Source organism: Danio rerio, chromosome 5 (assembly GCF_052040795.2).
Source record: "Danio rerio strain M-AB ecotype USA chromosome 5, GRCz13ab, whole genome shotgun sequence".
Classification (NCBI taxonomy): Eukaryota; Metazoa; Chordata; class Actinopteri; order Cypriniformes; family Danionidae; genus Danio; species Danio rerio.
In genome coordinates, this window is record NC_141025.1 from 25044302 (window position 1) to 25071084 (window position 26783).

General features: G+C 34.7%; 2 protein-coding genes across 3 annotated transcripts; both read right to left on the reverse strand.

Annotated features, from left to right (window-relative positions):
• Positions 1-152: 152 nt before the first annotated feature.
• On the reverse strand, positions 153-6657 carry eif1axa (eukaryotic translation initiation factor 1A X-linked a). Its single transcript, NM_001006082.2, has 7 exons — positions 6475-6657; positions 4828-4911; positions 4274-4377; positions 2007-2057; positions 1802-1883; positions 1562-1653; positions 153-613 (listed from the first exon to the last, which is right to left on the reverse strand). Exons 1-7 carry the CDS (start codon positions 6488-6490, stop codon positions 608-610), a joined length of 435 nt encoding a protein of 144 aa, NP_001006082.1. The 5' UTR covers positions 6491-6657; the 3' UTR covers positions 153-607.
• Positions 6658-7220: 563 nt separating this feature from the next.
• rps6ka3a (ribosomal protein S6 kinase A3a) lies at positions 7221-26783 on the reverse strand. 2 transcript variants are annotated; one of them, XM_087251379.1, is made up of 22 exons: positions 26455-26783; positions 21721-21756; positions 16808-16924; positions 16624-16705; positions 15879-15959; positions 15150-15229; positions 14538-14644; positions 14308-14345; positions 14000-14142; positions 13841-13911; positions 13680-13768; positions 13520-13584; positions 13188-13290; positions 12965-13095; positions 12751-12876; positions 11229-11318; positions 10983-11141; positions 10137-10298; positions 9960-10036; positions 9578-9695; positions 9295-9435; positions 7221-8573 (listed from the first exon to the last, which is right to left on the reverse strand). In XM_087251379.1, the coding sequence occupies exons 1-22, from the start codon at positions 26515-26517 to the stop codon at positions 8451-8453; spliced, it is 2202 nt and encodes a 733-aa protein (XP_087107505.1). In that variant the 5' UTR covers positions 26518-26783; the 3' UTR covers positions 7221-8450.

A 26783-nucleotide genomic window follows, 5' to 3' on the forward strand; every position in this document is an offset into this window, starting at 1 on the left:
AATAAATCCATAAACATGACGGACAGACACATCTACGTGTTGTAGTCAATGGTTGTAGTAGGCGACACAGAAATTGAACCCGCTTTCTGCCCACTAGTGGACAAATTATGTTACTGCTACATTCGCATACAAAAACAAACAACAAAACATAGAAATATATATCTTTTTTATTTCATACTCATCAGAAATTATTGTATATCCCATGAGGAAGAAGACCATTAACTACCTAAAATATAATTAAGAAAAAAGCAAATATACAAGAAATAAAGTTCAGCACAAACACATAAATGGTTTGACTTTTCTGTAAATTCTGGATTTCTGTATTTTAAATCTCACCTCATACAATGGAATATAATATAAATACTTTAAAAAGATAACAAAACAAAATATGCAGTCTATTTTGAGTGGCTGTCAGTAAATGGAAGACTTGTGTTCGTCAGATTACGCAGGGAAGAAATGAAAAGCAAAAAGCCTTTGAAGTGTTCTTCTAAAGGAGCCTGCAGTATGATGCGAGGCATCGGTTATGCCAGAGTTGCAGTTTTTTTCCCCAAACAAGGATGTGTTTTTCCTCTCAGTGTAAACAATATAACCCACCAGCTGTCCTGAGTTAGATCTGTAGGGGAGGGCAGAAACAAACACATCAAGTATAGGTTTACTTAAACACTTTAGCATGTTGTTTCCGCAATGTTTGAGAGAGATCGGTTACAGTTATGTGCAGATAAACAGCCCAAGGAAACCTCTACAGCAGTCAGACACCGCTTAATTACAGTTTTATACTTAATAGATCCAAGATAAAACATAATATAATAAGACAGTGCGAACGTTTTTTGGTAATAATATATATATATATATATATATATATATATATATATATATATATATATATATATATATATATATATATATATATAAATAATTTATTTTTATTTTTTTTGCATGCGTGTTTTGGTAAACCAAAAAAAACTTTAATTTTATTAAAACATAACAGCAATATTGTGAAATGAATACTAATATTTAATTATTTAAATATTTTTAGGATACATTGGTCTAGTCTTCAGTGCCACACGATAATTTTTGTGGAAAACATGATTAGCATTTTTGGACTCTTTGAACAGCATTTACAGACATGGGTATTGGGTATATGGGTATTTAAAACATTATCATCAAATAACATTTAAAAAGCAGAAATATAGATTATATTATATGCAAAATATCTATAAAAAAGAAACACAAAGTTGGATAATTGTCAAAGTAAACATCAACAATATTTAATGCTGCATCTTTCATGATAAAAACAACACAATCACAGGGCCATTCGTCACTTTGATTTATTGGCTAATTCGTATGAATTCGTAAGATCTAATTAGTACAATTTAGTAGGATTTGCTCATCCCCCAATGACAGTTGGGTTTAGGGGTGGGGTTAGGTGCCACGGCTCCTTTTTAAAATCGTACGAGTTCAGTCGTACGAAAATGCACGAATTCGCCACTAAACTGGCAAAACGTAAAATACTTAAGCTTTCCCGTGAGATCAGGCTGGATAAAAACAATTCTGAACTTACGTCATCAATGTCGTCATCGTTCTCTCCAATATCATCAAACAGGATCTCATCATCATCTCCAGGTCCAAATGTGTCTGTTTCGTTGATTTTAGCTGCAGGAAATGCACAAAGAAATCAGCCACGAGCTATGTATTTACACTGTCATCCTAGAGAACAGAAGATGTGTGTGTGCTACGCCAATGCTGACACTTACAATTGTGAGTGTTTTGGTACAATGACATTCTAATTAAGAACACTCACCGTGTTCTGGGAGCTCTCCGTAGGCTTTAAGACTGCGGGCTTCGTCTGCATTGTACTTTAAAATGACATCTGCTTTGACATCCTGCAAAATAGCAATTAAATATTTGAAAACAAACAAACATTAATTCATTTGTAAAAATAAATATTTGTTAAAAAATAAAATTATTATTATTATTATTATTAAAAATTTAATATAATAACCTACCTGGTAATCTCTAAGACCAACAAGGATTATATCAGATGTGTTGATCCAGACCTATATTGAGATAAAATTTATTTAATACTTGGGACAATCATAAATCAAGGCTTTTAACCACAAAAGTACTCATACAGCTGCACCAAAATCTCTTTATCTTGGCCAAAAAAAAAAAAAAAATACATGTAGGGCCATGTGTTAAACACTCTATTTTCAAGTACAGGAGAAGTGTAAAAGAGGTTGCACAAGTCTTCACACTGTTTTATATGTGTTGCACAGCAACATGGACACCTCCAAATAGTGTTGAAAGAGTTACATACTGTATTTATAAACTAAAATTACCTCAAAGATGTAAAAAATGTAGGTCTTAACTTGATGTAATTGCACCCATAAAATGACAAGTGAGTGGAGACTACTGAGAGGATGCACGTGTCCATGAATGATGTATACTTTAGTAAACAGAAACTGCATAGGATGTGAATAACAGGTAATAAAGTTGTAAATAACGTTCAGTTTGTTGCAGAGAGCGATCGTTTGAGAGCCATGCGGGAAGTATGATTTGCATGCATGTTTTTTTTTTTTCTCAAAGTGACGGCAGCCATGACATGAACCAAACTCAGCAGTGAAGTGAAACCAAAAGTACACATCTCATTTGACTGAACATATCGCATTTTAGAGTTATGATTACGACAAGCATTTGATATGTTTTTCTTTCATAGCAAACACAAAGTGTTGTGCATGAAAATAAATGTTTGCCAAGTCATTATAACCACTCTAGCCTATATAATGTTGAATATAATGCAGGAGGGAATCTGATAATGAGAAATGTCTCATTTTACCACTGGAGAAAAATGGTCTACTAATGCTGTCAATGGCAGATTGCAAGCATACGTCTCAAACATAATAATTTAACTTCTGAATTATGAATAGTTGTATTCTGATGTCATCACTTTACTGAGCATTATCAACCAGGACCAATTTAAAGTCTATTCGAGTCCACCGTTCAAAGTCTATACAAAAAGTAGCATTTTAACCAACAGTAGACCTACACATAGGCCTAAAATTATTATTGTTGCTTTACCTTATGTTTGAGAATTATCACTAATAACAGCCTTTTCACATTAACTTTTATTTTAAATCTACAGAATCGTGACAAAATCATGATCTTGATTTTAAGCAAAAAAAATAAAAATTGTGATTCTCATTTTAGCCAGAATCGTGCAGCTCTAACTACAAACTGCTATAAACAATATCTAAAATGACATTAAGATATCTTTAATACTTCTTGAGCTACAAGCATGCAAGCTTTGGGACAAAGTACATATAGTGTGCTTTTTGTCAATCACCACTGGCACATATAATCTACTAGCAGACAAATCTGTGTAAAAATAACAATGGTGCTTGTTAAAATTATTTTAACCCTCCTGTAATTTGGCACCAATTATCTGACGATGATTGTAATTTTGACCCCCTCTACAAAACCTAGTAAACAATGATTCATATGAATACATAAATATTCATGCGCCATGACATTTGATTTTGTGACTTTCATCTATTTTTGTTTTCTTTCTGTCAAACATATCAAAATCTAAAGTCTAAGCCAGAGAACTGATACAATAGGGTATATGCCGAGCTAGTGCTGTTCCCATGCTGATACACTTCCGGTGACCTATTATTGTGAACTTTTTTCCATTTTATACGGTTCCTTATACAGCATCGATGTTGTAATGTCATTAAAATACATTCAGTTAAATAAACTTCAGCATTCATTTAGTTGCTCAAGCGTAAAACGAGACAAAAAGCGGTTTACTCGCACGCGCCTGTCAGAATCGGCAGGCTAACGCAGAAGCTCAATTGAATAAACTGGGGTAAAATAAATGCTCATATTACAAAGATATGGCAGGGCAAATGTAATTTAATGCAGTGCTTCTTGTACAATCTGAGACCCACTTTAAACCGGATATCACTCAGCTAGTGGAGATCGCTGATTTTTAAAGAAAACTGACCTTAAACGCACCGGATTTTGCATTGGCATTCCATTCGCCGGAAGCGCTTAACCCAGGTTACTGGCAAATTAAAAGTCCTATTAACATGCTTCGGCATATACCCCATAGATATAAAAATAAAAACATCAGTGTGCTGCTGTGTGCACATCCAGAAAAATCTTAAAAGCAGGCACTCAAAACTTTTACTTTTTCTATTGACTCAAAACATCTCAATACAAGTATGATAAATCTTTCATATCCATAACATGGTCATTATTAACTTCATCATACCTTTTTGCGGAGCTTCCCTCGGATGTGGCAGAGCCGTTTGACCCCATCAAAGCACATGGCCTCGAGCCGTCCATTTCCCAGCATCTTTATCACCTGAGCATATTCTAGCACAAGACATGGGGGAATTGTTGGAGGACTGAAATACGTGAATGTGTAAAAATACAAGAGCATGTGAAAAGTAAAATGATAGTACTGTTCAAAGTGGATAGTTCTACATTCTATTTGTCACATGAATCTTCAGTTAAAGTGACAAATAAGTGCTCAGAAAACATGTATTGTTATTATTAATGTGATTTTCTTTTTATAAAACATTTTAAAAGGAATATTTGATTAAATAAATCATAATTGGAATACTTGATGAAATAAATATCTTATATATGATGAAATAAATATATTATATAAATATTTTGTAAATAAAAACTTAAGATCTATAGATCAGGATTTAGAAACAGCCAAGAAAGGTGTAAAACTATGCAGAAAAGAAAATATATTTTTATTTGCATATATATACACATTAGTGATTTCATATGTTATGCCACATGATAGGTATTTACCCTGGCCATCCTCCTTGAAAACCAGCTCTCTCTTTTCTGACTCGTTCTCGTTCTTACCACGTCGCCGATTCTTACCTCCTTTACCTGAAGAAAACAAACAGGGATTTTGAATTATTTAGTAGTTCATACCTCATAACAATAAGATAAAGTATTGGGTTTTGTCCTACGGTCTCAATTCTTTCTCATCCTGGTAAACAAAATCACTCAAAAACTTTCTGTAAAGCTTACAGACATTACTGTAATTCTATGACAAAACATGTAATAATACATAATTAAAAATTCTAGCAAACTCCTAAAACAATTGAATTCTTCATAATACCTAGTGCAGTGGTCTATTTTTGTCTCTTGTATCATATAAAATACAAACACGCTTTACAACTTTTTTTCAGAATATTTCTTTCCTGTTAATAGTAAATTAAATAAAATGTATTTGTTCATTTCAGTTAATTCCAACATCTTGTAAGAAAGAAGTTTGTTCCTTAAAAATGTTGTTTCTTTTTTTAAATATTAAATTTTTAAAAATTTGTAATTTTTTCATTCAACATTCCATTACAAATTATATTACATTTATAAATAAAAAAGCACATTTAACATTTTAAAAACCACACTTGCATATATACAAAACTGCGTTTAAAAAGGCATTTTAAAAAGATTTTTCAACACCCTGACAGTTCATAAAACAAGAAATATCACGCTACTAAACCAGGCTCAACAGTAAGGGCTGCCCGCGTAGGAGATGCTCGGGACAGTAGACAGAGAATCGTTACTGGCCCGATGGGGGCAGTGCTACCTTGTCACTAAATTGTAATAGACGGCAACATTACCGCAATATCAAATTATGAGGCTAAGGTTAAAAGAAAAGGTCTGTTTCTAACCTTGTGGAAACATTTACACGAGTACAACACGACAAAAAAATGAAGTGATGTTTTGCATAGTTTGCCGTCGTTTTTAACATTATAATAAATATTTTAACATTTTTTTTTAATCTTTAAATTTTAGATTTACAGACATTATTTTGTGAAACATTATTTAATACGTAGCTACGAAATAGCAAATAACCTTTTTTTTTTTTTTTTTTTTTTGATGGGGCCAGTGAAAATGTTGGTACGGCAAGTAAAAATCTGAACCACTAGTCCAATCAGGCCAATAGATAAAATCCTTAGAGTTGAACCCTGCTAAAGTATTGGGTGATGCGGGTGACAAATAATTATAACATGTAGTTCAATTACATCACAGAATCATTTTATAACTTGCATACATATACTATAAAAAAAGTCTATAAAGAAAAAACAGATGTTATTTTTCTCGAATAACATTATCATAGTAAACGACGTTAAAGCGTAAACTCAGCTGTCGTGCAGAAGGGCTGGCTATTTTAAAACAACTCATTTCAGTCATTGAATAAAAACAAATCGACTAAGCAAATACAAGGAGCAACAGAACAGAGAAACAGTAAACTGCGTTGTTGTGCTCTTAACACTGGCGCTCAGCTAGTGGCTTCACTCGGACATGCAGCGAGTACTTCAGGACAGCGCATGTGAGGAGAGTCAGACTCGCGCTGGTCACGTTGCATCCAGAGAAAGCTAAGCTAAATCCTGCCCCAATAACTGAGTGAAGCGTTAATAAATCGGTGAGCATTTTCCTTACCTTTATTCTTTGGCATGTTCGGATTACAGTCACTGCAGTTTTTGCTCACTGATGTCCAAAAGCCGAGTTGCTGAATTCAGAAATATAACTTTTAAATGGGAGGCTGTCAACTTCCCTCTACTTTCTGAGCACTTCCCCCTACTTTCTGAGCACTTCCCCCAAATCATCTGCGCCTGCGCAAAACGATTTACTTCCCAGAAAAACTTTATTTATAATATCATAAGACACATTTTAATGGGGTATCTGCTGCACACAAACTTTTAATCTCAGTCAGCCAGCTCCATGGTTTCCGGTGAATTGTCATCTCATAAAAAATTGCCGCGATTAAGATCTGATTTCTTAAAAAACAGCCTGGCTGAGATACGATGTAAAGCGGGTAACGTTATCATCATACCAAACAAGATGCACTGACTGCACTACATTATATTTTTCCACGCCATGTCTTTAAAATATGGAAATTAATTTTACCCCAGTATATTCAGTAAAACTTCTGCGCTAGCATGCAGCTAATGACAACTTTTACTGTCTTTTTATACGCTCTAACAACCCAAATGGATGCTTAAATCTATTTAACTTCTTATATTTTAATTAAACTACAACATCTTTGCTGTAAAAGAACCATATGAAATTGAAAAGTCACATAAAGCTTTCACTGTAAGTTCATAATTGGCTAAAAAACACTAGCTGTGCATAATAGCCCATTGATTTAGTTTCAAGTGCTCGAGTCATTCAATGAAAACCATCAGTGTAATGCAAGATTTGTTTTAATACATGAATAAAAACCTGCTGTTCAAAGCACAAATGTGCTAAAAAATATGTGTATGGCCAGTGTTATACGATAGAGGCCAGGAGAGATCACAAGTACATTTCTGCACTGTGATTAATAAAATACAGCAGCAATAATTTATTATAAAAACAGTTGGACTAATCAAAGTAAATTCATTCCAGGACAAGAGGACGCACCTGTGACCAGAGTCCCCTCAAACATGTGGCCTCACATACAAACATACAGAAAACGGTTCATCATCAGGTATAAAAAAATAATACATTCTCAACAGTCTTTAAATCGTGATTGGAAAAAAGACGCGTAATACAGCCTGCATAATTCCCTTAAACAACAAAAAAAAAAGAATAATAATAATACAAAAAATAGGAGTGTTTTAATCACCTAAGAGTAAGACAGCAGTATACTGGTCATTCCCAGTATTAAAAAAAAACTGCTCTTATAAAGCCATCCCATAAAACTCTAACATATCCATTAAGAAAGACACAGCATAAAAGTGGTCTTGCGTAAGTAGAAAGAAGATTGAAGAATGAGGTCACTATATTGATTGTCTTTTATGCAAATCAAATGCTTTTAAAACACATTCATGACTTTTTTTTAACCATTTGCTCAATTAAAACACTATATTAGCAGAGAATACTTGGTTTGTGACATTCACACTACAATTCTAAGGACATACAACGTTTACTTGCATAGTTCTCTTTGATTTCAAACAAACGGTTTCAACACTGTTCAAACACCATCTGAAGTCTCACATAGTGGCAGAACTCGCTCACAGCTCTTTCTCTCGAGCAGAAAGGCTTGAGAGAGGAATTTCAGCACACGAGGTCTGGGTTAAAGTTAGTGGCAGTTGCGAACAGCCATTGTACATGACATTACCACCGCAATACATCACAGTCTTCTGACGTCCATTAATACACGATTATCTCCACACAGACCGAACAGAAATATGTTTTATATAATTTCATATGAAGTACATTTCTAGAGTATTTTCATAAAACAATTGTACATGAATTTAATATTCACCTAAGAGCATTGTATAATATTCTACATGGCCATGAGTGACAAGTACTGAAAAACTATTTGTTGCTTTTTTTTTTGGTTTGGACTGCAGTTTGGTGATGATGGTAGACTCGCTATGAATCTCTCAATCGTATGTGCCATTTGTAATTTGTGGCTCAGGTCTGAATGGTCACAGTGCAGTGGAGGTCAGCTTTTTGAGACCACGGCGCTGAGCCAGTGTGGAGCAGCCCACCGGATCCAAGACAGGAGAAACATTTCTGTTCAGGGCTGAATAAGTGGCTGCCATTGCTCCCTGAGATGAAGATACAGAAAACAGAGAATACAGAAAATTAATGTCAAGTCTTAAGACTTAAGTCTAAGTCTAATCTGAGATTAAAATAAACATTGAAGGGTTAATTCACCCCAAAATGATAATTCTGTCATGATTAACTCAACCTTGTGTCATTTCAAATGCATTTTTAATTCATTCATTTTGGGATCACATTTTGCAGAAAGCTCAGACATTATTCATGTCTGTTCAGCCAATACTGTCACTTTAAATTGTACATTATTACTAACAATGAACCACTTCATTAACTAACATAAACAATTGTTCATTGTTCATTCATGTTAGTAAATACATTAACTCATACAACTTCATTGTTAAGTGTTACCACTAAAGTTATTATACATTAACAGAAGGAAATTTACTAAATATCTTTACTTAAAACTCAAACCATTTTTGCCTTAAAAGAAAAAACAATAATTTAACCTTAATGTTGGCCATTCCTACAAATATACTTTGCAACTAATGTGACTTTGTGTTTCTAAAATGAATAAAGTCTTTTGCAATGAAAAAGCATGAGTAAATAAGGAAAGAATAGTCATTTTGGGGTGAACAATCAGTTTAACTATCATAATGCTTAGGTAAAGATATATTTAGGCCAGTTGGGTAAACATGGAAGATAATAAAATTAGTCAACCATTTCTAAAATCATCAGTTTTACATCTGAGACCATTATAGCAAAGCAAACCTTCACTAGGTGAGGAGCATCCTGTCGATTGAGTTGGTATTTGGGTAACTGGTCCTTGTTGATTATCCATGGATGGCGAAGTACTTGAGCTGCCGTTAATCTCTTATGAGGGTCAACATGCAGCATCTTTGATACAAGGTCCTGTCAGTTTAAAGATGTTAGATTAAACAGAGCATGTGCATTCATCAGCGTTTTCATCCACAACAATGACGAAAACAGGAACAAAGTGTTTAATAAATTCATTGGGCTAGAAAGGGTGTTAAACAAAAAGAGAGCCTACAACCTTTGCATCATGTGATACAGAATTCCAGTATCCACCAGTCAATGAGAATTTGCCACTGCCAATGCGAGCCAGAATCTCCTCCGGTGTGTCTTCTGGACCATTTGCAAATGGAGTGAACCTAAACAAACGAGTATTGGGAGTTTAAAAAAATTATGATATGTACCTGGAATATATGTTTTAAAAAATCCAGGCAGAAAGTATACATTGACCTGTGCAATATATTATGGCTTTAAAATATTGCAACAGAAAATAATATAAATGTTTTTACAGCTTTTCAATGAAACAATTCCATCTCTGGTGAGCGTAGCCATTAATTTTTAAACTATTAAAAAGCTAAAATGTAGACAAATTCTGACTTTATTTGTACAGTGGGTTACCGTACCCGGTGAGCATGGTGTAAAGAAGAACTCCGAGACTCCAGATATCACAAGCTGCATCATAGCCTTGCTTTTTCAAGACCTGAGCAGGTAACACAAACGCAAGTCATAACAGTGTAGAAAGTCAATGTATATAATAGACTACAATAGACAGATCTAAAGAGCCATATAATCTCAGGTACCTCTGGAGCAACAAAGTTAGCAGTGTAGCATGGTGTCATCAGCAGTCCATTTTCTGCCCTGAGTTGTTTAGCAAAACCAAAATCACAGATCCTGATTGATTCGGGGTTTCCAGATTCATCCACATACAGTATATTGCTGGGCTTTAGGTCTCTGTGTACTACCTGAAGCCAAACAGTATAATCAAATCAATTAGAATATCTTATTTATTCATTCATTTAGTTTTTAATGCCATATCAGCAGCATTGGCTACATTCATGAAAATACTGGTAATAAATGTTCAATGAATAATTTACTAAACATAGCAGTTTCTTAATAAAAAAGCATTATACAAAAAGATTCAGGTAACAACTCTACTAACAAAAAGTCATAAAAGCTCTTTCAATTTAGTCAGAGATTAATAGTTACTGAGAAATCTTATATAACTATATACTAGGGCTGGGCGATATGGCAAAAATGCAAATCCTGATGATTATTGTCCATATTAAACGATAACGGTATAAATTTTTGGATATAATTTGTGAAAGCTTCCAGATTTAAAAGAGTACCCCAAACAATGACCAAAGCCACAAAAATTAAAGGGTTAATTAAATGGCATAACATTTTAGGTAGCCGAAAGTTTGGTCCATCTCTAATACCAACACACTTCTAGATTCTCATTGTTACACATTTCTGCTGTGTGATTGGCTTCTAGATCAGAATAGAGTAAAACAGTGCAGAGCTTATCATTGTTATTGACATAAATTGTATCGCAATTCGATATAATATCGTTTATCGGCCCAGCCCTAATATATACAAACTTTCAGTGTGTTGTAAAAGTGAATTTAGTCCATGTTAAGTGTTCTTACCCCTTGGGCATGCAGATATTCAACAGTCTTTGTAATGGTGTAGAGGACAGCGCTTGCTTCTCTCTCAGAGAAAAACTTTTGTCGGAGGATTTTATCCAGTAGTTCTCCACCTTTCATCAACTCTGTGACCAGGTACACTGATCGGCCATCATCAAAGACCTAATAATCCCAAACAGACTCAAAATAGAAGCAAACAACACCTGAGACAGTCTAGTTATGATCTTCTACAGAACAAATGTCACTCACGTCCTTCAGGGTGATGATGTTGGGATGTTGTCCGTACCGCAGCAGGATCTCAACCTCCTCTGTTGGATCTCTTCTCTCCTTTTTAATGATCTGCAATCCAATCAGAACTATTTAGAACCATATCTAAAGATACTAATATGATTCTATAAAATATAAATATTTTAACATTTCATTTGGAAAAAGTACTGCATTTATTTGATCTAAGACAAATTAAGTTTAATAATGACTACAGAATATAGAATAAAGACTATATTAATAATTATGAATGCATAAACTATGAAAATATTACACAGTTATAAACTCAAATATAATATAAATGTATCTTCTATTTAAAATATGCAAAATATATATAAAAAAAATATATTGCCATATAATTACTGCTTTTATGAATTTCTTAGGTACACTATGATTCTTACAAGTGAAATATGGAATGCTGATTAAGTAAAAAAATAAATTTTATTAAAAAAAAAAACATAGAAAAACAGATTTTAAGGCAATTAAAATTAGCTTTAGGTCGGTTTCATTATTTCAATAATTCGGCATTATATTTGATTACAGATATCAAATTTAACAATTAAAAGGAAAAAGAATCCAGAAAAAAAATTATTGGAAGGAAAAAAATCCAGAAACCAGAAATAATAAAATGGCTTTCAAAGGGCAAAAATCACAGCTTCTAAACAAAAATCAAGCAGCAGAACTATTTTTAAAACAAAAGTTTCTTCTTCTAAGTATCTTCTAGGACAAAGTACCTTTTCCAAACTTTTAAACACATCAAAAAACTGGTCAATATAATATGAAGCATGTGTTTTCTGCAACTGACAAACTATTCAAAACTATTAATACACCTCTCTATAAAACTGGAAGAAGCACTTTTCTACAATCGGACTGAATGGTTTTAAATACAGTCAGGTATGGTTCCAGTTTTAGATCCACATGAGCCTGGTACAGAGTGGCACGATTACAACCATTCTTGCCCTGAATTCTTGGTTAGACAGCTGTGCTGAGTCATGCTGGCGGTGTGTGAGAAAGACATTATCACTATGCAGCCTGGATGCCAGTTTCTCTATAGGTGGCTAGTTCTTTTTCTGTTATTCAAGTCCAAAATACAGAAATAAACAAAAACATGCAAAAAAAATAAAAATTAAAAATTAAAAAAAAGAGAGAGAACCCTTTCGCTCTCTGTTAATTGGATAGTTTGCACACAAGTTTAAATTCTGTCATCATTTATTCAACCCTTACAAGTTCCAAAACAGTGATTTTATTCTGTTGGACACAAAAGAAAATATTTTGAAAAGTGTTGATTTCCATCGACTTCCATTGTTATTTTTTTCCCTACTATCCAAGTTGATGTGTACCAGCAACCAGCATTCTTCAAAATACCTTCTTGTGTGTTTAACGGAATAAAGAAGCTCTCAAAGTTTAGGTTTAGAGTAAAGAAGAGTAAACAAAGAGGTCATTTTAATTTTTGGACGAACCATCACTTTAATGCTTCAATAGCACAGATGAAGAGGAATGCCTTTACCTTAACAGCATAGTCCATTCCTGTGCTCTTTTGCACACATCGCTTGCAGACGGAATAGGAGCCCACACCGATGTCCTCTTTAACTTCATATGCATCTGTGAACTGAAGCGTGCTCCGGTGGGACTGCTACAACAGACAGGCATGTGCTTAATTCCCTTCGGTTCTGATGTTGTAGGATTTTGAGAAGAAACGTGTGCAAGTAATGAATGTATACCTGGAGTATGCTGCTCATGTTGATGTTGCTCTGAATGGGTGACTGGCTCTCTTCTTCTACTCCAGTAGCAACAAAACTAAATCCTCTGAAGAGCTGATGGGCATTGGCACTTGGAGGGACACCAGGAGAGTCTGTGAAGAAGAATTAAGGAACAGAGTACAATTCGATTGTTGGGACTGGATTTGCATCTGTTGTTGGGAAGGGGAATGATTCCATGACTTACCTCGTGGGGTTTTGGCAGTGAATTCGGAGTCGAAGTAGAAAGTGTCGTCTGGCTTCTTGATAGCTGGCTTGAAGGGTGGAGGCACTTCTTTTCTGAATAATTTCTACGAAGGTGGAAAAACACTAATTAAAATATATTTATTTTAAAAATAATAAATGCATATCAATTAGGTATACATTAATGTTACAATTCTGGTTGTTAAATTGAATATATATATATATATATATATATATATATTTTTTTTTAAAGCATGTTTGGAAGTCTACACAATTCTATTTAAATAATAATAATAATAATAATAATAATAATAATAATAATAATACAAAACTTACATTCCAGTCAATTCTGGTGAAGAAAGAATGCCTTTTGATTCCTTCTACTCCATCAGGTCCAGCTCCTGAACATTCAGGAATGAACAGACTGACATTTACCAAATTTCCTCAGCACAAACAAACTTCTCTTTGAAGCTAATTAAATAATGAGCTGTCTTACCCAAGCGATTGCCAGGATTCCTCTTGAACAGATTGCGGAGCAGAGACTGGGCTTCAGGGCTGAGGAACTGAGGCATGCCTAGCTTCGCCCTGAAGGCACAAAAACCAACGTCAGTCCAAAAACTCAGTTGTGAAAATCAGTATTGAGGAAATAAGCCTCACTTTAAGATCATTGTCATGGTCTCCTTTCGGTCTTTCCCTTGGAATGGAAGTGCTCCAGTTAGCATTTCAAACTGCGGTAATAGAAATGCATTATAATTAGCCCACAGTGACCCAAATATTATTTTTAACTTTGGTACATCTAAAACCAAACCTCCTCACCATTAGCACACCATAAGACCACCAGTCGGCACTCTGGGTGTGACCTCTGCGGTTGACAACTTCTGGAGCCATATATTCCACCGTACCACAAAACGAATATGCCTTGTTCTCATGGTCAATGGACTCCTTACTCAAACCAAAATCTATGTAACACGTGCAGACAAACCAAATCTGAGACATACTAACATACTTATCATGACGTGACTCACAAAAAACAGTTATAACATTAATCTTTTATCATTTATGACCCAAATTCACTCATTATAATAAAAGCAATATGTTCTCTTGGATAGATAAAGCACACATACCTGTAAGTTTGATGTGTCCATCATCATCCAAGAGAATACTGTAAAAGAAATCAAGAAATTGAGCACTTATTAAAATGTGCACTGCGCTGGCTTTCTAATATCTATATACTATATGGTGATTGATAAAATAGTTTTTATAAGGAAATGTGTAGTGGTTACTATATAGTTTGCTGCTGTACTTTGAGCTGGGCCACCTCACTTTGTATGTAATATGTGGGTGAGAAACGCACTTTTCTGGTTTGAGATCTCTGTAGATGATTCCCAGTCCATGTAAATGGTCTAGTGCCAGAGCCAGCTCTGCTAGGTAAAACTTAACATCCTCCTCTGTAAACATCACCTACAAGAGAGTGGTAGAATGTTTAGATATTCTTACATCATTTCCTTATGTTTAATGATTTAAAGCTCATTTAAATATTTACATCTCTAAAATAAGATTAACAAATACATTACAGTTCAAACTTAATTTTTAAAGATATTATTAATTTTTTCTCAGAAAAGGCACATTAATAAAAAATGAGAATAGTGATAAAAAAACAGATCAGACATCACAAAATCAAAACAAATTCAACTATTATAAAAAGACATGCTTAGAAATGGTACTGAATCAACAAGATATTGTCATGTTTTTGGAATGGCTTAAATTATTAGTAATACTTTTTCACAGACTTGAGTAATGGCTGCTAAAAAATGTATATTACATTCAATTTCACAATCTTATTGCAACTTCTGCTTCAGTATATTTGATTGAATAATGCAGCCTTGGATACTTCAGGAACTCTAAAAAACTGTTTTGAGCAGTTGTGCAAATGGTAGATTTATCGATCCTTAGAAACAAAACTCACCTCTTTAGACAGCCGAGTGAAGAGATCTCCTCCTCTGAGGAAGTCCAGTATCAGATAGAGTTTACCTTCTGTCTGAAATGCTGAAGAAACAAAAATTCAAAATCTGTATCAACGGTAGTAAACATTATTATCCAAGGTCTTGTTTGCACCTGGAAGTAAAATGAACTTTTAATCAATAGTTAACAGCCTAAAGACTAAATTTTTTTGAATTATGGCATGTATTATTGAAGCTCACTAACCACACAGCATTAAACCCTCTGATTTTTACATTTTTTCTCTAAACATATAGCTTCAGGTGGCAATGTTATTGTGAACACAAAGGAAGTTGTTTGGAAGCATGTCAATAACCAAACAGATCTTGTCACCTACTCACTCCCATAGTATTTATTTTTCCAACTACGGCAGAGTTAGTGTGTTGAGATCTGTTTGATCGCTGACATTCTTCCAAATATCTTCCTTTGTGATCAGCAGAAAAAAACGAAATGTATATGGGTTTAGAGCGCAATATATGTATAATATATAAGGGAGGGCAAACTATCCTTTTAATATCAAGCGTAAACAAAGTTAACTGGGCGAGGCATTGGAAACACAAAAATGATAACAAACAAACAAATAAATAAATAAAATTAATCCAGAGATTAAGTAGATAAATAGCAAGTTTAAATTAAAGTAAAAAAAACTACCATGAAGTGTGAGAATCTGATCAGCGATAAGATGTCAAAGACTCACCATAGTGCAGTTTAACAATAAATGGGTGGTTGACCTCAACAAGAATGTCCCTCTCCATTTTTGTACGCACTCGATCTCGCACTGAAACCACAAACCAGATTGTAAACGAACAATAACACGCTTAAATTTCCTTCAGCCGAGTGTGTGCATTCAACAGAGTTTCTACATGTTTCATCAAGTTTGATTTAAGACTTTTAAGATCATTATGTATGAAATTTTCAACTTGTACAAGGCTAAATGCTAAAGTATGTTTTTCAAATATCCCATTTAGAAAAGATTTTCACTTGTCCGATCAAAAAAATATTAATTTAATACATTTAATAACAATAATTCAGTATTAATATTTTTTTTATTAATTTTCAAATATATCCATTTACAAACCCAATAACCCTTACCAAATAGAACAAAACATAACTGTCAATTACTTTAGTAAATAAATGGAGAACTTTTAAAGCAAATCTTACTGTAAGGAAAAAAAAACAATAATGCAAAAACAATTTTTAAATTAAAATGTTTTAATAAGATGGATTGATGGTGATCGCATAGGTGTTAATGGCCAGATTGGGTAGCTATACATGAACAAAGGAAAATTAGGACCTGTTAAAAAAAGATTTAAGACCTACAATATAATATTTCAGTAGATTTAAGACTTAAGGCCTAAAATTAACCTTTTGACATTTAAGACATTTTAAAAGCTTTTTAAGGCCCAGCAGATACCCTGTTCTATGATGACAGCAAAACACACCTTTCAACGTAGCTTTCTTTAGCACTTTCATAGCGTAGAGTTGTCCTGCATCAGGCCCAGAGATCTTCTTGACAAGGAACACCTGCACAAATCCCAACCATTACGATTTGAAGCCAATGTGAAAATGCTTAATGAAACTAAAAATTTCCAGTAGTTCTCTTCATATCTGACCAGTTTATCTAACCTTGCCAAACGAGCCCTGACCCAGCACTTTGCGGAGCTCAAACTGCCGTGGGTCTGCTTTCTCTGAGCCCTCTTTGACATGATGAGTGATGCTGATTTCCTTCACCGAGCCCTCATCCTGTTAAGAGGACAGAATTGATATCAGGATGATTGTGTCAAACATGTAATTTAACACCAAACACACACCTCAGTTCTCTTGCTTGGTACTGTTAGAAATACATTAATGACAGCAGTGTAAAAAAACAACAACAACAACACTGAAATCAAATGTCAGAAAACACCAACATCACTTCATCACCTCAATACAAACTCATGCCCAAAAAGTTACTGACAGTCAGGCAAACACACACACCCACACACACACACCCACACAATGATAAGATGTTAAAGAGAAGCCTGGATGGCTGGTGTCTCTGCAGAGGAGCGATGTGTCAAAGCCTGTGGAAGGAGAGAGACAATAAACACAACAAACAAGCAGCACAGGTTTTAATCTTGGTCCATCTGACTGACTGAGAGATCATGAAAAGCAGAAACACTGACACAGAGAGATGCTGTCAGGATCATCCAACTCTGGATGCTAAAATGCTAATTAGTGGTAAAATGGGTTAGTCAGTCGGCGCAATAGCCTAGTGGTTAGCGCGCCGACATATGGTGTCGCGAGTTCGAATCCCGGCTCAACGACATTTCCCTACCCTACCCCCTCTCTCTCTCTCTCTTCCACTTCACTTCCTGTCTCAATACTGTCCTATCTAATAAAGGCAAAAAGGCCAAAAATAAATCTAAGAATAAAAATAAAAAATGGGTTAGTCACAGCCGAACGCCTGCATTCTCATTTAAACAGGCTTTTTTTAGATCTCTGCTTTTTCCCCTCCCTCTTATCTTATCATCTCATCTTATCCCCCCCTCTCTCTCTCATTCTTTATCTTATGAAAAATAGGTTGGTAGTAACTTTTAATCTGTTCATAAACACTGAGTTTGGTCAACAAATTGCACACACACACACCAGTCTGCCATGTCAATAAACGAGAAGAAATGGTGAATGATATCTGGTAGGGTTGGGCGATTTCAACCAATTTGGCATCATATGATGTCAAATATGAAACATCACGATGGCACTATCGTAATAGACGCTGGTGAATTAATTATTTATAAATTTTCAAGCATTTGTTGTCAATTTCTTAAAACCTGTCGGCGAGTCAAAATCGGGACTAAAATCATGCAATCTGAACTCAGCATAAATCTCATGTATTGTCAACTGTTGTCAACTCAACATAGCATATGTGAAAATAGTCGACACACACTTTTTGATATTGATGCTCAAACGATATATTGCTCAGCCCTATCAGAAATTATGAAAAGAAAGCAGTGGGACTAAAGCATGCGTTTGTGCACTGGCAAAGCAATAAATATTACATGAAAGCAGTAAATGAAATATTTGCTGTATGTAGAAATAATCTAAGCAATATTTCAGAGCCAATTTTTCAACAAGCTCAGTCTTTTCATCATTTTGCCTTGCCTGTGTTTTTTGGGAGACTGCGTACTTCATTAATAATCAATGCTTCCCTCCTGACCTGCTTTCACTAGCAGCTCGAGCTGTTAGAATAGTTAAAAACCCATCAAATGACTGACAGTGTCAACAGTAATACAAGGATGTTTCAACAAGCAAATTCATAAAGTGCTTAAGGAAATAAAGGCATCAGTTGTTTATGCATCATGCACTTTAGCATGAATGACACAGTATTTACCAATCAGCATAAAGAAACAGAACAATACAGTTCAAATTTTGCTTTTGACAAATTTACAGTAAAGGTGGAAGAGAAGTGCCTGTCATCCTGTAGACTTTAGGAGTGTTTAATGTTGCTTAGAGGTGACAAATGCATTTGCTAAGGGCTGAGGAGAGTCGGAGAAAGCAAACTTTTTTTTGCCTGGCTTTTTATGCAGCATTGCTTCTTCACAGTGATAGAGAAGACTTAAAGAGCTCCATTATGCATTATGAAAGGTCATACTTTGGTATTTGTAGGTCTCCAACAACAGGCTGATATACATGCAAGGTCAAAAAACACTTTTATTGTCTTATAAGATGCTTTTTACCTAATTATTCCAGCGACTACCATATGATTCATTCAGCGATTCATTCGTTCCCAAATCCCTCTTTTGCATGAAGCCAATCTGCTGTAATTGGTCCGATGACCCAGTCTGTTGTGATTGGTCGACTGTGTTCAGCACGAGACGGAGAGAAACAGCCACCACGTTTAAGCATATTCACATTTAACAACTACACACATTCATTATTAAACTACACAGTGGCAAAGTTAAACTATTTTGAAAATTGACCACACCCCGCATGTGTGCAGGAACAGCTGATGGTGCCATAGCAACAAACAGCAGGAGATCGCGAGCACAAAACTCATTTAAATCAGTAGAGGAGGAAGCACGTGTCGCATTTTCAGCGTGGTTTTGGATGCAATATGTGAAATAGCCTATCCAGATTTAACCTGAGAGATGCAGCACAAATACTGATCTATAATAAAAATGCGATTATAAGCCACACGTAGTGATCACAAGTTACAACACTCAACTAAATGCATATTTTGCATACAACCGAAAACGAAGCTACTAGTTTAAATGACACTTGATGTTGTGTATGAAAAAGAAACACTTACAGGATCTGGAGAAAGAAACTGGTCTATACAAACCGTTACTGACAAAATCCCATGTTTTTGCTGATCCTTCTTGTAATAACAAAAAGCCAGCAAATCCCGTGCTGCAGGACAGGTTATTGTATCAATCATCAGAAAAATGACAGGAACAAAAAGCAAGGAACCATTTATTCCCCACAGCCGCATGTCTGGCCATCTCTCAGTGATTGTAATCTTCGCATCATGACCAATCCCATGATCCCACGCACTTTGCTAGTGTCTGAAGGGAAAAGCGCGTTCACGTTTTACTAGATCCGGCAGCTCATATTTGGTATTGTTTCGTGTCAATGTCGATACGAACAGGCAAAAGATTCAGACAAACGACAACTCATTTAAACAACTTAGTCTAATATTTAATTTTTAAAAATCTATATTTTTAAATACGGTGCAATTTCAGATTTAATTTCAGATTTAAAGATGCGGCTTTAGTCTCCACCAACACTCGTCTGCACTACCGAGCCGACCAATCACAAAGCTTGCGCTTTGTGTCCTTGTGACGTGAAGTTAAATTTTTTTGAGAGGTTTGCATCTATATCACTGACAGCCACGGTGAAGGCTATGGGTCCACTCGTAGGTGCACCGGGGCATACGTGTGCGCTTAAAGCAGAAGTCAGCCTTTAGAGCCGTGTTGCACACTGCATGGAAGGTAATTTTCAAATACCCTTAAAAGGGACTCCTAAACTTGATGTAGAGATATGTCATTAAAAGGAAGAACTGCATGGTGTGAATCACACAGGAATTAATTTTTGTTCTTTGTAAAATAAAATATCTTTTAAGTAATTTATATGCAGTTGTGAAGCTTAGAATCCTTCCATAAACGCATAAAAATGTGTACATTTAAATTTAAATAAATCAATCAGAATTGTTGCGCAAACCAACAATGGGGCCTTCAAGATGTTTGGGAACAGATGATTTGACTAAAGGGGCTAAATTTTTTTTAGAGAACCGAGCTGAAATGTGACCAAGGATGATGACTGAGGGACACCTCACAACAGGAACAGGAAGTGAGCGTGGGTGTTGAACACACTACATCAAAAACATGACTCTTGACAGTCTTCCTTCCCACACACACACACGCACGCACACACAATAGGATGAGCTTAAAAATACACTGTTTAAAAAATTCATGACAGTACATTTTTATCCAGAATTTTTTTTTAAACAAAGACAAATAAAATGCATCAAGTCACTTGAAAGAATAAAATTGTCATTAAAAAAATCTGCTTTTAATGACGCTAAAGTTGCTAATTGTTTATTTTATCAAAAAATCCTGAAAACAAAATATCCAACAAATTACACTGATAAACAAAAGTGTTCTTTAGGTCACTAAATTATCACATCAGTGTGATTCCTGGAAGATCATCAAATTGTTATTATGTTTCATAAAGTCATCCTTTACAGCGTTTTGAGCTATTAAAAGCAGCCCATGGAGTCAATCTGCTCCATCAGCTTTATAAAAAACGATATGCTGGCTTGGTGGAAAATTAGGCTCTGCTTGATGTGAATGCTGAACATCCTCTTCTCCTACTGGCCGTTTGCCATGTCACTCATCCAACAGGAAACCAATAAAACCAGGCTATCCTCTGATACAGGAAACGTGATGATAAAAGCTCACTAGCTGGCATAGGAAACATATCTTTAAACTGAAAGATAGTAGGGCTTTACAGTAGATCAAATTGTCTTCATGATGTGACCAAACAGCTTGTCTGATAACCTATGGACTTGAACTGCTGTGCTGTACCCATCAGCATTAATTATGACAGCTATATTCTGCATACTACAACGACTCAAAATACACACAACTGCTCACCAGATGACATTAATCGTTCTATTTGGATAGATAAATAATTTATATTGAGTCAGAGAAAATTAAATAAATGCTTTATGGTCTCCTGAGAATTCAGTCAATATTTAACAATATAAATTTTGAAATCAAATGTAAAATAACTATGGACCTTCATTGTATAAATATATAAATAATCCAATACAAATAAAATTTAAATTGTAAAGTTACAAGTGGTATAGCATGTCCAAATGCTTTAAAATCTCTTGTAAAGCTCACATGGTCACAGTTCTTAAAAACAAATGCAAATAATAAACTTTCACTCTCGTATGGTTACATTTTGCAGTAATAATGCTAAACCGATGGACACAAAACTAATAGAACATACTCACATAAATACACACATAGTTAGTCAGACAGTCTTCAACTTACGTGAACAAGAGAATCATCCTCAATCATGGAGTCATCCTGCAAAACAGAAAAAGAAATGACGTTAATACAAAACCTTCTTACATTATTTTATTATTACAAAAACATTCACAGCAATCGTCTGAAATTTAATTCCTGAAGGGCCGCAGCTCTGCATAGTTAAGCTCCAACCACCTCCAACTCAAAGCTGCTTAATAGTCTCTAGTAGTCTTGAACGCCTTGGCTGCATCCGAAACCACATACTTCCATACTATATAGTACACTAAAATCAGTATGCGAGCCGAGTAATATGTCCGAATTCATAGAATTCGAAAATCCGTATGCGATAAGTACCCGGATGACTTACTACATCCGGCGAGATTCTGGAGTGCGCATCCCATGCATGCTGCGCTATCCCATGATGCCACGCGAGCGAATTCATGAATGGGAGTAAAGCGACGCAATTGACGCAGGTAGGTCACGTGACAATGACAAAATGGCGGATGTAGTACGTCCGAATTCCATTCATACTTTTCACGTTCATACTGTATAGAACGCACTTTTCTAACGACAGAGTGGTACGTTTAAATTCAAATGCAGTACCTACTGAGTAGTAGGCGGTTTCGGACGCAGCCAATGATTAGGTGGATCAGCTGTGTTTGATTTGGGTAGGAGGAAATCTGTCCAGAGCTGAGGCCCTCCAAAAATCGAGTTTGAAACCTATGATTTACAACGACTACGATTACGTAGTCCTTGTAAATCGATTATGAATTACAAGGGCGAATTACGAAAAAACTGACATTCCAATACTTAATTTTTCTGCAATATTGAGTATAATTTAACAATCATTGTTAATCATTATTTTAGACGAATTGGGATCATGTTATTGAACATTTGCAGAATTTATTATAATTGATAAATAAAGTAATGAAAATGTGCAAATAAGACAAAAAGTGTTGTATAGTTTTCTGGAATTCTAGTAATAATAAGGTACAAAAAATTGAATAGTCAAATGTAAAATAACACTATATTCTTCATCGTATATACAAAAATACAATTAATCTTTCTTAAAAATTACAAACATTAGGGGTGTAACGCATCACAGTTCATCAGTGATACGCATGGATAACAACCCACGGTTCGGAAAGCATGTGACCAGCAGATTAATAACTTTTTTTTCTTTTAATTGTACGTTAATCTAACATTTATAACAACTGCAAAGAGATTGCCTCCCGCATCATTCAAATCACGTGTACGAAAGCATTTTGGCTTCTCTGAAAAAAAATAACGATGACAGAAAAAGTTGTGATGGGACCTACCTAAATGCTTTCTAAGGTTATTAATTAAAGGTGTTTTCAGTCACTGTTTGTTTACCCTGCATTAATGCATTTGAATGTAAAGCTTCACAATTAAACATTAGAAACATCTCAACTGATCTCAATTCAAACCCACACAACATGAATAAATGATAATGATTTGCATATGTTTATTATTCCTTCGAATCGCTGCATTCAAATCTGCATTTGATTGAAAGACACAGTTTTACACTTTTTCAGTTTGTTACAAACAATAAAATAATACAAAAGTACTGGGAGAACAGTTTATAGTTCAGATGTAAACACTGATGTTTATGGTAAAGATTAAAATCACAGTTTAAATGGAACTAGATGTTGGTGAACGTTGTAGCAATTACATTGTGCAACCAACAGGTAGCGACAAACAACCATCAAAATTATGTCACTGAATAGGTTTTCAAAAATGATCCATCTATAATAAAGATGTTAGATTTCTATATTCAGAATTATCAGCAAAAATCATTTTTGTATTGAATATTTTCTTTTTTTTCAGTTGGTTCTTTCTTGATTTTTATTTTTAACAAAATTGCAGGTTCTAAGCCCTGTTTATTAAAACCAATGCTTTGTGCAGTAATATTTTTGCATAAATGGAAAGCGAATGACATTAGTGTTCTACTCTTTTGCTGATCCGAAAAATGGTCAGATCCATGACTCAAAAACTGTAAACAAAAATCACTTGTTTTTCTAACTGTCTACTGGCCAGTCCTGCAATGTGACTTTTGCAAATGCACACATTGCAATATCGATACTGAAATGATATACTGTGCAGAACTAGTACAGGACATTACAAATAGAAGGAATAAAGTTCATTTTAATGACTGCGAAATCATAATTATTTTAAATAGTATCTACATGGGATAATGACTATTTGAAATGTCAAATTACCTAACCACATGTTGACATAAGAGTAAAACAGCACTGTGAAAGATTGTTATTTACGTGTAGTAACAGACTGTGTGATTATTTATAGGTCCACACAAACCACACAGGACGGCTATTTTCAGAACACAGGATTAACCCGGATCAAAGGCACGTTAATTAGGGAAAGAGTATGGCGATGACAGAGGGCTAACAAAGTACCAGAGACAATGCATGTTATGATTTAGCTACTCTAATGACATGTTTATCCTAAAAGCACTTAAAACTGTACAAAGGAGTGTGCAGGGTTTTTGTGCCATACTCAAAGTTACACATGGAGAATAATCCATAAATGTTTCTGGATCATTACACATGAGGTTTGAAAAATGTTCAGCATATTTATGCTTTCCAATACTACATAATAGGGCTGGGGGATTTAGCCTAAATTCAAAATCTCGATTAATTGGACAATTTAACTCGATTGCGATTAATGAACGATTATTTTATTTATTAATTTTTATTGTATACATTTATTTTTGTGCAGTAAATATGCATTGTTTTTGGTATAAGCTGCTCTTGTTGCTTAGTTGTCTCAGTTTTTAGGTTGTTCATGTTAGACATGTTGGCGGAATGACGTAATTAAGCCAGGTCACGTGACCTTACATGCGATAGGGATAATAACAGAAAAAATGTAATCAATTACACTTTCTGAATGTCAATTTCGATTAACCACCCAGGCCTCTTACATAATTTGATTGAAAATACAGCAATATAACTATTACAAAACAAAATAACTGTTTTCAACTTAAATGTATTCCTAAGAAGGCAAGGCTGAAAATTTCTTTATCTAAAGTGCTTTTAAATGCTTTTTAAAAAATTAATTAGAACTGAATTTACAGCAGCTACACCTCTAAATGTTCTTTGAAAAACAGAAAAGTGCAAAAACAGCATTATTTATTTATTTGTGTAAACTTGTGTGACCTTTTACACACTTCTATATATATTTATTTGGGATTAGTGCCATTTTAATTTAATGCTATATTAAATCTCCCATCCAGATAATTTCACAATAAAACAGGAAACAATCATTGAAATGTAATCCACGGACTAAATCTGAACACAGATGAACAGATACAACCCTGAATGGGAAATAATTAAAGTTGAATTTGATCAAATGCAGACAACAGCACATCCAATAATCAAATTCACCAAAATCTGAATTAAGATAAATTCCAAGATATTTGTGAGAAAGCCCTATCTTAAATGTCTTTAAGCTCTTCCTAATATACAATTGAAGATGTTTGGAAGAAAGTTCCTTGGCATAATTCTTCAAGACTTCTTATGTTCCTTCATTTCAACTCATTTTTGCAGAGTTGCCACTGAAATTTTCAGTAAACTGTGTTTTATATAATAACCATAAATCAATGTTTACATTACTAATCATTTCATTTCATTTTGGAAAACATGTGCAAATCCCCAGTAGTAGTAATAGGTATTAGATGCATCTACTGTCATGTTGTAATGCTTATTATTAACATAAATCAACTTGAATCAACTAAATGTATTCCTTATCTTAATATCTTCTGGTATTTTATATGTGTTGGAGGGTGTGTTTACTAACTGATGTTTAAAATTACACTGTCCGAGAATTTGAATTCATAAATTTTGGTTTAGTATTTCCTATAAGGCTAAAACGAGTAAGAATAAAAATGCAATTTTAAAAGAATTAGCTTTTTAATATTTATTTTCTTTCTTTCTTTATTTAGTAAATTATTTTATTCTATAATTTTGTAAGTCATGTTTATATAAATGCTGTTATGAGACTGTTGTTTCATAATCTAAGTAACACCCTGGCTGTGTTTCAAAAGCTAACAGGCCCTCTGTCTACTTAGACAGCATTTGGGGGTATCATAAAGCATGTTTGGCACATTATGGTATTTCTAGGCATGCCTGTGACGCCCAAAAATGTTGTTTAGGTATGCAGGCAGTTCACTGGGTTTTGAGAAACCGACTGTTAGTGTATGAGAAGTTAGTTCCCCACCCTGAGCTTGCCCAATGCATCCTCAAGTCAAACTTCAACCAGCTTCAAAAACAAGTGTCCATTTTAAGTAAGAATGAACCAAGTTAACTTGCATCGAGTTGACACACACACACACACACACAAACACGTACGTACGTACAGGGCTTGTCTGGTCAAGTCTTCGACGGCTTACACATTCTCCAGCTTTTCCAAGTAGCAAAGTACTCTATGCTAATAACACGTCCAAGTTAACATTTAAAAGAAACAAACACGTCGTGTTGCTTTTAAAATTCTACTATATAACTGCTAAGCACACACTTTTCTGCATTTTACGTTACTTGTTTGAAGAGTAATGTTAATCCGAAACTTTGTGTTTGAATAGTCTTTGCAAACTGTAAACTAGCAAACCGAGTAAGGTTATGCATTTCAAGTCTGTACACTGAGATTCCCCTGCTCCAGAACCGTCGGATTAAACATGACATTGTACAATTACACATCGGTGTTGCAAACATAATAAAAACCTACCTCATTCTCCAAATGCCCCATCGGCAACTTCTGCCAGGGGTCTGCACACTGCGCCAGTGGCATCTTCAGGACCCGATCTTTAACTTACGGTCGCCCCGTGAAGTGATTTGACGGTCTGTCAGTCTGTGTAAAGTTGCTCAGAAAGAGTCCCACAAAGAGAATGATTCTTATCTCACCCGTAATTCAATCGCGGATTATGTTCAAACGCTTAAAGGGAAGCTTTTAACTACTAACGCGTCCGGTTCCTCTTCGCAAACATTCAGAATATGTTTTTAACAAGGGAATAATACACTTCCGTTTTCGCTCAACATGGCGTCTTCGCCCCGTTC

Coding starts and splice junctions, on each gene's coding strand:
- eif1axa (NM_001006082.2), bottom strand. Junction 4,378..4,827: donor TTTCAAGGAGGATGGCCAGG/GTAAATACCTAT, acceptor GTCTTGTGCTAG/AATATGCTCAGGTGATAAAG. Junction 2,058..4,273: donor GAGGGAAGCTCCGCAAAAAG/GTATGATGAAGT, acceptor ATCTCAATATAG/GTCTGGATCAACACATCTGA.
- rps6ka3a (XM_087251379.1), bottom strand. CDS start 26,517: ATGCCACTGGCGCAGTGTGCAGACCCCTGGCAGAAGTTGCCGATGGGG. Junction 15,960..16,623: donor AAAGAAAGCTACGTTGAAAG/GTGTGTTTTGCT, acceptor TTGTGGTTTCAG/TGCGAGATCGAGTGCGTACA. Junction 9,696..9,959: donor CTTTACACCATGCTCACCGG/GTACGGTAACCC, acceptor TCGTTTGTTTAG/GTTCACTCCATTTGCAAATG.